We start from the raw sequence: 16,549 nt of genomic DNA, 5'->3' as shown, positions 1-16,549 counted from the left end.
CAGAAAATACAGTTCTGAATTCCAGATGTGTTTGTACTTTAAAAAAAAAAAAAGAAGAAGAAGAGGGAGAAAAAAAAAATTTTAATCACTCTTAGGCCCAAACCAGATTTTCCCAGTTTAGGTTCGTAATGAGTAGTTTTTAAACATTTAAAAACAGGGGATATGTAATAAAATGCTGAGAGACTGGAGACTGCTGTTGCTGGCACAGTTCTAATAGAAAGCGCACGCCATTGAACTAACATTTTGTTCTCTGACAGAAGAAGCAAACAAAGCTGTTAAGAGCTGGTAGGCTCATTTTCCAATAGCAATAGCATTAATATCTTTCAAGTCACTCCTAGCCATAGCTAATTAGAGGTTTATGAGGGATGGCCCGTCCTGAAGGGTCACCTCAGGTTACAGAGCCCACAGATTTACTGTTGGCAGCCATGGATGTGTTGAGAATTTCTGCTCAGCTCGAGGTGATTATCTTTGTTTCTCTTCCTGTTACTAGTGTGTCCCCTATTTTGACTGGCCGAGGTCAGGTCGGACAAGGAGGCCCAGATTGAAAGGCCGTGCCAGGTTGTTGCTGGAGATCTGCAGTGACAGATTGTTGAAAACGCACTGGTGTGACGTTTTCACAGCCTGCTCTGGGATGGAAATCTGCTCTTTCACGGGAAAAACTTCGGAAGGAAAACATGAGCCCGAGCTGAAATCAGCCCCCGTTCCAAAGCTGCTGTTCTCTGGCAACAGAGTGCCAAGGGCTGCCAGGGTGTTGAGAGGTTAAGGCCTGCCTGTGCCACCCACACGGCAGACAGGCCTGCGTAAAAGAGCAGCAGAGCCTGTGTCAGGTCGGGAGCTCTGGGGAGTTGTGATGAGCTGCTACTCAATGGCTTGAGCACCAGCTGGAATGGGCCTCCTGTGGGTTTTCCACTAGGTTGCTCGTGGGGATTCTCATCATCCTGTGGTGAAAGCCAAGGGAAAGGTATACAATGCACCGGGCTTGGTACCCTCCCTGAAGTGGAAGAGTCCGTGGCCCATGCTATTGGCATCACTGTCTTGCAATGATTCATTGTAATGTTGAAGGAACCCATTGAGCGCCCTGGCTCTTCCAAAGCAAAGCTAGCCTCTCTAACACACGCAGGAACATGTTTGAAAATCACTCTTTGTGGGTTTGTTGTTGTTGTTTTAATCATTTTATTGCGGGCTTGTACAAGTCTTATCACAATCCATCCATTCATCCATTGTGTCAAGCACATTTGTACATTTGTCGCCATCATCATTTTCAAAACATTTTCTTTCTACTTGAGCCCTTGCTATTGGCTACTCATATTTTCCCCTCCCTCCTAAAATCACTCTTTGGCTCCTGTATTCCCCCATTCTTGTTGATGACTACAACTTGGATAAATTCTTCTAACCCGATCAAATGACGCGTTGCATTGCTTAAATCTACTGTCCAAGGCCTCGTTAAAGTGATGAGAAGCAGGGATGTCACTTTTAGGACTAAGGTGTATCTGACTCAAGCTATGGTATTTTCAATTGCCTCACATGCATGTGAAAGTTGGGTGTTGAATAAGGAAGACAGAAGAAGAATCCATGCATTTGAATTATGGTGCTGGGGAAGATTGTTGAAAGAATCATGGACTGCCAAAAGAACAACAACAACAATATCTGTCTTGGAAGAAGTACAACCAGATTGCTCCTTAGAAACAAGGATGGGGAGATGTCTTTTAACTAATTTTGGACATGTTATCTAGAGATACCAGTCCCTAGATAAGGACATTGTGTTAGGATGGATTGACTAGAGAAAGAAATCCAGTGACTCTGATATATGGGCAAGAAAGCTTTCTATCAAGAAAAACATCCCAGCTCAGTCCAACTCAAGTCCATAAGCCCGACAGCAGTCCACAAGTCCCTCTTCAGACTCACACAGCCACATGCAATGATGCAAGTGCAGGAAGATCACAGGCCAATGGATGCAGAGATGTGTGGATGAGAGGTCGGTAGAAACATGACAGGACTGCGGCAGCTCTCCAGGTCAGCAAGCAAGAAGGTCCAAGCAGAGAGGGAAAGGGGGGGGCCCAAGGGCCCTCCTTATTAGGAGGCCACACCCACAAGGAAGCACGATCACCCGTGGCTGACTGACAGGTGGAATACCACCGGTACACTTTTATATATCCTCAAGTTGACATGAAGTTATGTAACTACCACAGGCATCGTGCTTGATAAAGCAGAGGAGCAGCAAAAAGAGAGGAAGGTTCTCAGTAAGATGAATTGACACCACGGCTGCAACAGTGGGCTTAAACATCAGAACATAGGGAGGAGGGTGCCCCACGCAGTGGCGGTGTGTTCTGCTGGACATGGGGCGGGGCTGCTATGAGTTGGAACCAACTCTATGGCTCCTAACAGCAACAACAACAACCTGACTCCTGACTCCTAGTAGTGGGCTGTGCTCCCCTCCAGGATGGTTACTTGCAGGATCCTAATAAGATGTCTGAGCTCTAGCTATGTCCAGAGGAGTCCTCTCTTTGCCAACTAACTCCTTCCTGTCCTCCAGAAGCAGGAGCAGAAATGGGAGCAGCTCATTCAGAATCCTGAGATGGGGTGGCCACCCCATCCCTGGGGAATGTCCCATAACCTGTGTTCCTGACTCCCAGCTAGACTATGGCCTTTCTCATCTGATTTTGTGTCCACCCTCATTACAGTGCCTGCACAAGTGGGTGTTCAGTGATGATGCCTTTTTGCATGCTCAGTCACTCATTTGACAGACACGAATGGGGTTACAAACTTCCTTCTTAACAGTAGCTTCTTATGAACGAAGACCTAAAACACTTTCTCTAAACCAGTTGGCCAGGATTCTGGTCTCTCCTGGAAGAAATATAAGCTGCAAGTGCACAGCATGGTTCAAAAGCTTCTCTCTGTCAGGTTGGCCCCTTCTCCATCCCACTGCATCTCCAGGTCGTGGCAGCACGGGTGGCCACACTTTGAGGTGTTAGGTGGGGTGTCCATTCCAACTCATGGCCACCGTGTGTGCAGAGTAGAACCATTCTTTGGAGATCTCAGGGAAGTGACCTTTGTGAAGGAGTTTGTGAGCTCTACCTTTCTAAGGTGCTTCTGGGTGCATGGTTTCTACCTGGCAGCCTTTGGGCTAATCGTCAAGGACATACCTATACACACCGCCTTGGGATTCTTCCTGACAACACTGATCCCAACTCGCCACCATCTTGTGAATTTCAACTCATCCCTACTCTATAGGGCAGAGCAGAACGGCCCCAGCTGCACATCTTGATGAGCATATTTCTCCCGTAGAACAGCTGGTGGGTTCAAACCTCAGGCCTTTAGATTAGCAACCAAGCACTTTAACCGCTGTGCCACCAGCATTCTTCAAACAACACTTACTGGATTTTTCATGTCCAGAAAAAAAAAACAAACAATCTTTTCCCAAACTTCTCCAGGTAAACTTGGATGCCTTGCCGAACTCCCAGGTAAATGACATCTCCTCTCACTCCACCCGGGATAATCTCATCTCAAGGATAACGCCCAGAATTCAAGGATTCTTTAAGTCGTTTAATGCTCATTTGCGTGACCTTCTGTATTAGTCATTGAATCCCAAAGCTAGACCCTTAGGGAGTCAAGGATGGGCAAGCAGAACAGACCCAACCTCAATTAGTACAGCAGTGCACACACATGTGTCTACTTGACTAAAATCCTCATTTGTGGAATTCATGGACTGTGTGGCCAACTTACACAGCTGAAGGACTTAAGGTGAAGGCGAGAGTGAGGATGGAGGTCATTTTTGTTGAGCCTTGACCACTCCACGTTGTCTCCGTTGCTCCTGGCACAGGGGAAATGCCCTTTGCCTTCTTCTTGGCTCTAGCAACTGCTGAGTAGTTTGACAATAGCGAGCATGTTTTTCAAGCCCAGGAAACCTAGTGTTGGTGGTTTTTCCGACAGTTAGTCTAATTATATATCACCTTGTTTGGTGTTAAGTGAGATGTCAAGCACAGTGGTGGGGATCTTGGGATTTTATTCCAGCATTTCTTCAGCAGCATCTCCATGCTCAGTCACTAGATCCATGGATATTAAGAGGAGAGTTATTCCCTTAACCTTCTCAACACACACACTCACCACCACCTGTCGAGTAGATGCCAACTCTTAGCAACCCTCCAGGACAAGGTGGAATTGCCCCCGTGAGTTTCCAAGACAGAAACTCTTTATGGGAGTAGAAAGCTCCTTGTTTGGATAATTGTGATGGCGGTGTGTTCTGGAAGTCAGAAATTCCAGTAAAGTATCCTGGCTCCCCATTTTCCAGAGTACGGCTTTCCAGCCACTTCCTTGGTGAGCCGATTTTGCAGTCATTCCTGAAGGCCCAGAATGCACCTAAAATGAATGTATATGTCCTTAATGATTAAAAAATTAAAATTTAAGAGACCTATAACTATGGGAAGGAAATAATAATTGTTTAATTGTAGTCTTGTCTGCTAATAATATTTAACATTACCAACTTGTATAAAATTTAAGTATCTGAGCTGACACTAGAGCAAACATTCAAGCCACAAAGATTGCTGTCTTTGTTTTTTACTTATTGTTGGTGTTTCCTCTCATTCAAAGATACAAAGACGCCTTCACTAAAATGATTAACAACTGGAGACCGTTGAGAGGCTAGAGAATTCAAGTGATAGCAAATATTCAGAAAAGTAAAAAGATGTGTCAAAGCTTATCTGAAGTGAGAAAAATGTTAAGTGATTTTTAAAAGCTGCAAGTGCTGCCCATTGAACAATGGGAATGAAATATGGGTTTTCACTGTTTAATGAATCCTTTGAAGAATAATATTGTACTATTAATAGTATTTAAATATCATTATCCTCTAGACATAACCTTTTGATGGAAAAAGTTTTCTGAATATTTAGGTGTGATTTTTTAAAGTTACGCCTAGTATAGATTTTTTATAATGAAAATAAAAAGTACTGTACATTTAAGATACACATATTTTTATTACATGTTTTGTTGAAATATATGATGTAGCTAATGGAAAGAAGATATACTAAATTCCAAAAATTAATGTTGTCCTAGCCTAGATAGCAGAATAATACCATCTTGCTCTTAATTAATAGACAAATTTTAGATTTAATGTACACAATTCTTATTAAATAAGTATTAGCAACCAACTTGTTAAATAATTTGACTTCTAAAATTATAATCTCCTGTCACTTTTAATCCTAAAAAATATTATGAGAATTCAAACAGAACTTACATGTATGAGTTTGAGTTGCATTCTTATTTTTTGTGCTAAAATATCACGTAAGGTAATTAAAAACAGTGTACTTTTTAGTGAATTCAAAGCTAAACTTACAATCATATGGTGAGATAAAGATCCTCTTTTCCAGATGAGAAATATATTTTAGGTTTGGCAAAGTTAGACAAATTGCTTGTGGTAGGACAGTAGTTTAAGTGGAGCCAGCAGTGGGGTTTGAACTGCATTAGTTATGATAACATTCAGTCAGTGGTTAGTGGGTGGGAAAAAGGATGCAGTCTAGGAGCAGGTGAGACGCTCTACTTAGCCACACCCATGAGGAGGCTAGAGTAGACAGTCTGTGAGAGGCCAGGTGTGCCTCGGCTGAACACCTACTGACTACTTGGAAGAGTGCTTGCAGTCATTGCTTGATCATTCCCACATCTTTGAAATGGCCTCAAATATGGATCTCTTCTGGCTGGTTGGCCCTGCATCTCTTCTGGTTGGTTGGCCCGGGATCGCTGCCTTCCAAATTTCTTAGTATGGACTAGGGAGTGCTTCTAGTGCTACACCAGTTTGTTGAAACATCCCAATTGGTATTCCATTCAATGGTTTGGGCCTAATGATTTCAGTCCAACTTGGACTTCCTCCTTCATTATCATCAATCCTGATCATATTCTGCCTCTTGAAATAGTCAGATATTGACCAATTATATTTGGTATAGGGAGTATGTAATCCTTCCCTCTTCTTTGGATACAGCATACATAATCCAACATTTTGCCCACACTTTCTGAAACGCACTGCCATTGAGTCAGTTTCAATTTAACCAACTCCATAGGATAGAGTACAGCTGCTCCTGCAGGTAGGAGAGACTTTCAAGTTTGATAGGAGCAGACAGCCGTATCTTTCTGCTGCAAAGCAACTGGTGGGTGTGAACCACTGACCTTATGCTTAGTACCTCAATACATAGCCCGCTTTGCCAACAGGGCTCCTACAGACCCTTTTAATATTGGAACTTAAGGTTTGACAGTTTTCTCTTTATGCCAAATGTGTTCTTCCTTTGGATCTTCTCATTCCAGATATTTTCACAATTTAGCATAATTCTTAACTGTACTCTCAAACTACCTTTAATTTTTTTCTGTTCAGTTCTTGACCTCAGCATTTCTTCCAATTGCTATCGCTACTCTACGTTTAGCGTGCGTTTCAGAATCTCTTCCAACATCCAGTGTTGTCTTTCCCCCTTCTTTTCTTTTCTTTAAATGGCCTTCCACATTCTTCAAGTATTATGTTCTTGATATCATCCCACAATTCCTCTGGCCTTCTGTCGGTAGTGTACAAGACTTCAAATCTGTTCCTCATATTATCTCTAGATTCATGTGGAACATACTCAAGGATATGTCTTGGACTGATTTTAATTCTCTGCACCTTCAACCTGAACTTGCGTATGAGCCATTGATGGTCTATCCCTGACCTTGTTTTGGCTGGTGGTATTGAGCTTTCCTAATACCTCTTCCTACAAACAAAGTCACTTTGATCCCTACGCATCCCATCTGATTGTGCTGCCATGCAAAGTCACCATTAATGTTGTTAGTAAAGGGTGTTTGCAATGAAGAAGTCCTTGGTCTTGCAAAATTTTACCATGCAATTTCCAGCTTCGTTTCTATCACCAAGTGCCTATTTTCCAGGTACTGATCTTTCCTCTTTCTAATTCTCTCATTCTAAAGGTCAGTGATTTTCTATGTATCTTGATCGCACATTTGATATATTTCAAAGTGAAGGTGTTGGTTGAATTCCTCATTGTTGACTTTAGAGGTTGGCGCATAAATTTGAATAATGCAAAAACCAAACGTACTGCCATTTAATTGATTCTGGCGCATAGCAGCCCGATGGTAGTAGAGAGCGGACGTGCCTCTGTGACTAAGACTGTAAATCTCTAAAAGACTAGAAACATCATTTTTCCCCTGAGGAACAGCTTCTGGTTTTGAACTGCTTGTGTTGAGGTTGCCAGCCTAACATGTCAGTTTCATTAGTGTGGCTGATTGCTAAGGAATAATCCTGGCAGATAACTTTGGGAAGACAAAGAACCATCATTGGGTCTTCTATGAAGTCGTTTTAAGAAGACTGAAAACTGGATTAGTAAGCAAAGTTGTGTCCAGAAAGGTTGTCCCTCCACAACAGTGTGCCTGGTCATTCTTGAAGGGTAGCCCTAGCTGTCCAGTGAGGCTTTTGTTGGGAAACATTACCTTATTCACAGTCCAGCCATGATATTACTGCTTCGGGCTTCTTTTATTTCTCCCACACCCAAAGAACATTGAAAAAGAGCATGATTTGAGTGCTTCAAAGATGCTGTTTTGGTGTGGTGTGAATCCAAGAATGTAGAATTCTCCAGGGAAGGATTACAGAGATGGAAACGAGACTGTCAGAAATATATGTAGACCCAGATGGTATATTGAGAAATCATAGCTCCATATTTTGAGGTCTTTGTTGAATATAGATTCCTGGATTTTGTAGTACTTTTCTTTTTTAACTTATTCTCATGTATGAAGGGGCTTCAAATTTTTTGTGTGGAAAAAATATGTTATATTTTCATTTCATTTCCACAAACGTGTGAAGCCCATGTAAAGTCCCTTGGTATATACAGCATTTTGAACATGATTCTGCCCATATTGTGGACTCAACTGCGAGGTATCACTCCTCAGTCCTCTTGCCCTCAGACCATCCTTGACTGAAATGCAGCCCGCCTCTCTCCTCACCAGTCCATCCTCTTGGCTCCACAAATCAACATTTCTGATAAAGAAGGACAAGTAATGAACTAGTTGGAGGTGCCTAAGCTCCTTTCCAGTTCTACCTAGGAGACAAAGATGAGGAAGTGGACTTCATCACGGTGGAAAGGGTCGGTCAGTGATTCACTTGTCTGGTCAGTGAACCTGAGCAGGCCAGGAGTGTTAAGGAAGGCCGACTTCACGAGAGTAGCACAAAGTGGCCCTGGATTTATATGTGATCAAAAATAAGAGTAAGACCTCATAGCACGATCCTCCCCCACACACCACTGTGCCCGCTGAGTCCTAATTATAGGGCTGCTCTTGGGCTTTGGGTAGTCATGGAAAGTCCAACAACCTTTACTTGTCATCTTGTGGAAGCCCCTGCAAACAAACATGCTTTTCTGCTGAGAATCTGTGGGCTTTGTCCTTAACGAAGAGAGTTACACAGTGTTATTTCCACATAGAACACAAACTAGGATTTGATAGCATTTCCTAAGACACTGCTTTGCCAAGGAGCTGGAGGCATTTTAGAGAACTGTGATCTTTTCATGTAAAGTAATTATTAACTCTTCCAGATCATAAAAATACCAATTTTAAAAGCAAATAATGTAAGAAATAGATCCGAGCAATTCAAAAGAGCTTAAGCTCTGGACAAAACACAACTAAAAGAGGGACTAGGATCAGACTACATGGATCATTAACCCTCACATTTTTGCTCTGACGTGGCTCTGTGCTATATATTAGCATCCCCATGTTACCCTCGAATAAACGAAGCATGGAGAGATTAAATTATATCATGAAATATCTCACTATTTCAACAAAGGAGGTAGAAAAGTGAACCCACAAATGCTGAGTTTCCATCAGTATCCAAGGTCTTCTTGCTAACCTTCAGATGCACCCAACCTTCCTCACACTAGATGAGTCTCTTTGCTCCCATAGCAACAATCTTCCATGGCAGGCCTTTGTGTCAATTGCCAATCTCTACACACATGAAAGCCATCCAAATTTTTTAAAGAATTGATTTGAAAGTATTAGAGTTACTCTTTCCCCTCTCAACCTGCCCTTTTTTGTGTCAACCCAGCCCCAAACTCAGAACCATTGAGTCAATTCTGACTTCTGACTTGCAGTTAGAAGTCCAATGTTTACCCAACAGCGCCATCTGGTCTCCCGATTCACAACTGATTATGAACTCTTTGTATACAACATGTTAGACTGGGTTCTCTAAGAGGTCAACCCAATGATGTCTCCATGAGACAAATTACTATAAAAAAATAGCTCACACAGTTAAGCAAGTCAATAAGTCCAGTTCAATTTCTAGTCTGAGAGTCAGTTATGAAGCAGGAGACTTCTGGCTTTGTAACGTCCAGGCTGAAGAACCCAGGCTCTACAAGAACCACAGGCTGCAGAGGTGTCTCATCAAAGGTTTACAGGTCAAGCTTGTAACTGGAGGAGTGAAGGAATACACAGTGAGCAGGTCAGATGGCCAGCTGCTGACGGCTCTCAGAATCGGCAGGATGTTGACTCAAGTCCAAAGAATCGGCGACCAATAAGGCAGATGAAGGATCCAGACCCAGGAACAAGCAAATACAATTTCTACAGCATCGATTTATGTAGGCAGTAGGCCACATCTCAGAGGAAACGACCTTGCAATTGTATCAGGGCTGTGACCTGCACAAGGAGGCTGCACTCCATCATAACCTTCTTCCAACTGCTTGGCTGGTCACGGATCCCACCGTGAAGTTGACCACCCACATCGTATATAATCATGCTAGATCACATCATAGGGGATCACTAGGTCTCAACTCCCAAACCTCAACTGTCATCAAACAAACCAACCCAAACTCCCTGCCATTGGGTCAATTCTGACTTATAAGGACCCTATGGGACCGGATAGAACTGCCTTGGGGAGTTTCAGAAACTGTAACTCTTCACAGGAGTAGAAAGCCTCATCTTTCTCCCTCGGAGGAATTGGTGGTTTCAAACTGCTGACCTTGTGGTTAGCAGCCCAACACGTAACCACTATACCACCAGGCTTACCCCACCAGGTCTCCTTTACCACACAAAAGGATTTTTAATTAAGGGTGAATAAGACAATTCTTGACAGCTGGAATTTTTCCCCAGAAATTACTTTGCCTTATAATATATTAACTAAAGTTGTATCAGGAGTAATGGTTTGCTCTGAAATCTCCATGGTCAGCAGTTCAAAACCACCAGCAACTCCAAGGGAGAAAGACAAGCTCAGAAACCCAGAGGGGGATTTCGATGAGTCATCCTGGACTCAATGACAGTGAGTGAGTTGAAACTGCATTAACGAATGACTGGAGTGCAGTTCACCAAGTGGAGACTGGATAAAGAAAGAGGGACATGAACCTAGCATACCTCGGTCTCCCTGAGGGCCAAAGACATAAGTAATAGAACCAGTCAGTAAGGTAGGCCATTTACAAACAGCTTTTCAAGTCCCACATAGACGATGGTGGAAAAGTAATGTGCACAGAGCCATTTTTATTTTCTATTCAGAGTGTTACATAAATATTAGTCTCTTTTACTATGAACTATTTCAAGCATAGAAGGATGTTCACAGGATTATTTGAGGAACAGATCATAATGGGGGAAGTTGATACCCTTAAGTATCGTCCAACATTACATTATTCTATCTCTTCTTTCTCATGTCCATTCTTCCAATGCATGCATTTATGCATTTTATATAAACTAATCAATGCATCCATAAAAAATAAATACATTTTCAGATCTTTTGCATGTCACAAAAAAATGTATCAGATTGGAGACAGATCAGCAATTTTTTTCACCTGTTTTGTTTTGTTTTTGCTTCATATTATACTTTTATACTATTTTAATATATGCATTTATATAATTTGTATCATTAAATATAATTTGATACTGCACATCATATATATGTTATATGTACCATACATTTAGATAGCAGATATAGTTCTGATTTATCCATTTTAGCTTCTGTGTGCTGCTTCAACATATGAATAATATATTATTTGTATGTACTGTAGCCTTACATGAAAGCTGTCTGTGAGCCTTTTTCTAGGTATAAACCAAGAAGATGACTTGCTATGTAAAAGGGTATGCATATTTCAACTGTACAAGATTTTGGCAATTCTTCTACAAAATAGATATACCATTTTCTACTCCTACCTACAGTGTGTAAGAGTATCCATTTATCTGCATTCTTGATAACCCCAGTTAAAGGCTGGTATTGCCAGACTTCTAAATTTTTATAAACCAATGAGAGCAAAGTATACCTCATTAGACTAATAATTTGCTGTGGTTTCTTTTTAAATTAGGTTGATTATATTGTCTATGTGTATTGACCATTCAGATATGCTCCTCCGTGAATATCTTGCTCATGTCCTTCATCCTTTTTTTCTGTTGGATTATTTGTTACTTTCTAATTGATTTGATTTTTATTTATATATTTGAGTACTCCACATTTGTAAATTAGATTGCCACATAATATGGCTATTTGAACTAAATGATTGAATGGGGTGGGGGAGTGTTAGACTGGGTTGACTAGAGAAACAAATCCATGGGTAGTCATACATGTGTAGGAAAGAGTTGTATATGGAAGAGTAATTGTATGTTGAGAAAATATCCCAGTCCAGTCCAGATCAAATCCATAAGCCTGACATTAGCCCATATGTCCGATGCTAGTCCATAAATCCCTCTTAAGACTCATCCAACACATGCAATGATGCTGAATGCAGGAAGATCACAGGCTGGTGGGTGAAAAGTCTTGTGAGTTCATTTCCAGTTGAAGCATCTCAGCACTGGCATAGGTCTCCACACGGCCCTTCCTCACAGATCTCTGAGTATGACTAGTCAACAGGAAGGTGAAACAGAAAGAGAAAAACTTCTCAGAATCCTCATGAGAAGGCCATGCCCACAAGGAGGCATCATCAGAATGTGACCTGATAGACAGGCTAGACTCCACCCTTCACTGCTGATACCTTCAAGTTGACACAAGTGTTTGTTACTACCACAGGAAGCTTCAAACATTTTGTAGCACATGGAATCAAATGACAATGTAATTTCCCCCAAAATTTTCTGAAGCCCTGCTGTATCTCTAGAATTTTTCTTGCACCAAACTTTTTAACAAGTAGGTTTAAACTGACTTACAGACCAGCAAGCTGATATTTCCATGAGTGGGCATTTTAGTGTCCAAGATTATAGTGGCACTTTTTTTACCATTCCTTTATTGCTTGTGTTTCTTTTTGTTTTTTAACCCTAAATTCAGAGTTAAGTATAGGCTGCCTACCTTGGAACTTGTTTATGATTGATTGTGGACTAGGTGATTTAGAATAATTTAAGTACTAAATATGGACCAATCAAGGGAGTGATTCACCTCAGATTGTTTGGCCTAATGGGTTGCATGCCTTCCACTGATATCGAAACCATTGGAAGCTGGGTGTATCCTTGGCCAGGACTGTTCCTTGAAGCACACCGATCCAGTGCTCAGCTGGGGAGTTGAGGCATGAAGAAGCTATTGATCAACTTACCCCCAAAGTGTTTTAACTCTCAGGAAATCTCTGCACATGCTATAAGTCCCTGGACTCAGATAACCAAAGAACAATGTGGTGATCAGGTTGCACGGACGTGTTGTCTTGAAATCTTACAATAAATATATTTCATTCTTTCTTTCAGAGGTGTGGCGAAATCTTGTTTGAGAACCCTGATCAGAATGCCAAATGTGTTTGCATGCTAGGTAAGAAAGCTTCTCATTTTAAATATATTAAGCAGATTGATGTCAGGTGGACTTAAAATTGTTCTGTTGCCTTACCAAATACCATGGCTCCATTTTGCTGTGTTCTACTTTGCAGAAGTTTATGGGCCGTTCTACAGGTTTCTGGGTAGCTATAACACATTTTCACTAGGGAAATTTCATGATGAAACCGTTTCATGGAAATAATGTCAGCAGGCATGTTTTCTGAGTCTTTGAAATTTGGGGGGTGGGGGTCGTCATCCTTACATAGAGTTGAATGCTGTGAAACTGTGACAGAAGTGTAAGGAGAGAACCTTCCTGTAACACGTAAGCCAGAGATGATACGAGAGTCGACAATTAAGTATTGCCAACGAAGGACAAAGCCTGTCCTAACAATGGCTGAGATCAACCTTAAATCAGCACAACTATTCATGCTGTGTTTGTAACAAAGCAATATCACTATAATGAATATTCATTTACTCTTATGGAACATTCTATCCTCTGAATGTTACCAACCCAAGTCTCCCTCAGTGTCTCTGAGAAACAAAGACAGGGTCAGTAGAAAGTGAGAAGGGAAAGCTTGACCTTGGTTGATCTAGCAAGGAGCAAGCCTGGACTGGTGTCGCCAAGGGAAGTTCCTTTACAAGCTGGATTTGCAGTTTTGTTGGTTTGGTTTGGTTTGGTTTGGTTTGGTTTGGGGTTTGCAGTTTTATACACATACTCCAGGAAGCAAATGGGGGCATTATAAATATGTAATGGATTTCTTCAGAATGGTCATGAATATACATTAGTGTGGAGTTAGGATCCTTGGTCAGGTAATGTCTTGTCATGCCCCTCAATTTCAAATGTTGTCCGAGTTGGCCTGTTGAAGTCTGTCCAGTGGCTTTTTGTTCCTTGATCAAAGTTCTTTTGTTCTGGGGTCACCTGTAGGTTCTGACTGTGCATGTTCAGCTTATAACAAATAGACGCTTTCTGTACTGGGATGTTTTCCTGAGAGGATGGGACTCAGAAGAAATGGGTCATCAAGAAGACCAAAACAAGTGAGCTATGGATAGAATATGAAGTAATCATATTCACGTATTTTGACATTGCTTATATCTTCATGGCAGGGTCATTGAGAAGCTGGTTGGGGGTGATCACGAGAGTATTTTAGGAATGCATGGTCCTCTATTAGGGGCCCTGTTAGGTCAGCACACTGGGCGTTGGGCTGTAAGCACAAGGTCCGTGATTGGAAACCACTAATGGCTCCAAGGGAGAAAGAGAAGCAACGCCCTCCTGGAAAGACTATCTGCTCAGAAACCATAGGAGCACGTCCACCTGCCCTCGGGCATCTCTCAGAGTCAGAGCTGACTCCATGGCAGTGAGTTTGGGGTATTGTTAGGAAATTCCCCCATTTTATAGGTTAGGACACAGGCAATATAAATGTGCACTTAATGAGCCAGTCCACAGAGAGGACAACATGGCTGGCCCCACTATGAGACATGATGCCCCTCAGTGACCAATAGTGCTACAGGGGACAGCACCGGAGACACAGTGTGCGAATTGCACCTGACCTGATCCCACCACACCGAGGCAAAGCACTGGGGTAGTGCAGTGGAACAGCAAGGGAATGGAGCGGCAAGGTCCCCAGGGAATGCTGAAAGTGGGCTTTGGGGCCCAGGGCGTGGTGCCCCAACAGACTGGACTGGAAAACACTCCTAAGGGCCAACAAATGATCCTTGAACTAACTACAAGCTTTTCTTTCTTGATGTGTTTTGTTTTGTTCTTTGTCAGTGATTTGTTGTTGATGGTTTGTTGTCTGGTTTTATACTGTTGCTTTGTTTTCCTCAGTCTTGTTTTCGTGCATGTTATTATCTCTACAAGGCTGTCTAAATAAGACAGGCTGGATGAACTATCTGGAGGAAAAACAATGGGACCGACAGTTCCGGGGGGACTTGGGATAGGGGGAGGTGGGGGGGTAATGAAGTGGTGTTAACAAACCCAGGGACAAGGGAACAACATGGGACCCAAATTGGTGGTGAGGGGGGAGTGGCAGGCCTGTTAGGGAATGATCAAGGGTAAGGTTACATAAAGAAGAGGTATAGCTGTAACCCAGGTGGGGACGGAGCATGGTAGTAGGGGGCAGGAGGAAAGTCAAGGGAGATGGAGGAAAGAGCTAGGAGGCAAAGGGCATTTATAGAGGTCTAGACAAAGACATGTACATGCAAATATACATATGAGGAAGGGGAAATAGATCTAGATGTCTATATTTATAGGTTTAATATTAAGGTGGCAGAAGGACCTTGGGCCTCTACTCAAGCACTCCCTCAATGCACGAATACTTTCTTCTATTAAATTGGCACTCTATGATGCTCACCCTCCCAACACAACTGCTGAAGCCAAAGTGGGTGAACAAGTAAATGTGGTGAAGAAAGCTGATGGTGCCCAGTTATCAAAAGAGATAGTGTCTGGGGTCTTAAAGGCTTGAAGATAAGCAAGCAGCCATCTAGCTCAGAAGCAACAAAGCCCACATGGAAGAACACACCAGCCTGTGTGATCATGTGGTCCCAAAGGGATCAGTTATCAGGCACCAAAGAACAAAAAATCATATCATTGGCTGCACACCTCTATGATACGATTGCTGAGGACAAACGGGTGCATAAGGAAATGTGGTGAAGAAAGCTGATAGTACCCGGCTATCAAAAGAGATAGTGTCTGGGGTCTTAAAGGCTTGAATGTGAACAAGCGGCCATCTAGCTCAGAAGCAACAAAGCCCACATGGAAGAAGCACACCAGCCTGTGCGATCACGAGGTGCCAAAGGAATCAGGTATAAGGCATCATCCAAAAAAAATACCATAGTGAATGAAGGGGGAAGTGCAGAGTGGAGACCCAAAGCCCATTTGTCGGCCACTGGAGATCCCCTCACAGAGTGGTCTAGGGGAGGAGATGAGTCAGTCAGGGTGTGATGTAGTACCAATGAAGAATACAGCTTTCCCCCAGATCCTGGATGCTTCCTCCCCCCTAACTACCATGATCCGAATTCTACCTTGCAAGACTGGATAGAGCAGAGGTTGTACATGGGTGCATATAGAAGCTGGAGGCACAGGGAATCCAGGGTGGATGATACCTTCAGGACCAGGGGTGTGAGGGGCAATACTGGGAGAGTAGAGGGTGAGTGGTTTGGAAAGGGGGAACCGATTACAAGGATCTACATGTGACCTCCTCCCTAGGGATGGACAACAGAGAAGGGGGTGAAGGGAGACGCCAGATAGGGCAAGATATGACAAAACAATAATCTAAAATTATCAAGGGCTCATGAGGGAGGGGGAAGGGGAGGGAAAGGAAAAAAGGAGGACCTGAGGCAAAGGGCTTAAGTGGAGAGCAAGTGCTTTGAAAATGATTAGGGCAGGGAATGTACAGATGTGCTTTATACAATTGATGTATGTATATGTATGGATTGTGATAAGAGTTGTATGAGCCCCTAATAAAATGTTTAATAAATAAATATGCGCTTAATGAATGTAAAACAAATGCCAAAATCATGATACAAAGTTTTGAAACTGCAAACTTACAAGCCTAATGTTTAAATCCTCTTTAGCCCACTAACATAGGTACAGTGAAGTTTTAATTAATTACCGTCATGGAACAAAGCAGTAAGACGTACAAATAAAAATAATTCTTAAATTTAATTTTCATGAAATGTTATTCTCATCTATTCTAACTTTAACCATATTCATGAGCAAAGAAAAAAATCATTCATTTTAGCTTCTTCCAGTTGAGATTACCAAATGAGATGACCCAAAATTCATCAACCAAGGAAGGTCTGGGTAATTTATAATTTTAGGTAGTCAAATAATTAAAGGTTGTGC

The 16,549-nt window shown here is 42.2% G+C and overlaps 1 protein-coding gene across 1 annotated transcript in view; it reads left to right on the top strand.

Annotated features, from left to right (window-relative positions):
- PDE7B (phosphodiesterase 7B) overlaps positions 1-16,549 on the top strand; it is a 349,734-nt gene that overhangs the window by 91,940 nt on the left and 241,245 nt on the right. The window contains exon 2 of the mRNA XM_075554498.1: positions 12,643-12,703. Within this exon, the coding sequence (XP_075410613.1) occupies positions 12,643-12,703 (61 nt within the window). The remainder of the gene's footprint in view (positions 1-12,642; positions 12,704-16,549) is intronic.

Source organism: Tenrec ecaudatus, chromosome 7 (genome assembly GCF_050624435.1).
Source record: "Tenrec ecaudatus isolate mTenEca1 chromosome 7, mTenEca1.hap1, whole genome shotgun sequence".
NCBI classification, from domain to species: domain Eukaryota; kingdom Metazoa; phylum Chordata; class Mammalia; order Afrosoricida; family Tenrecidae; genus Tenrec; species Tenrec ecaudatus.
The sequence above is the reverse complement of the archived record's forward strand: the minus strand, read 5'-3'. Positions and strand labels throughout refer to the sequence as shown.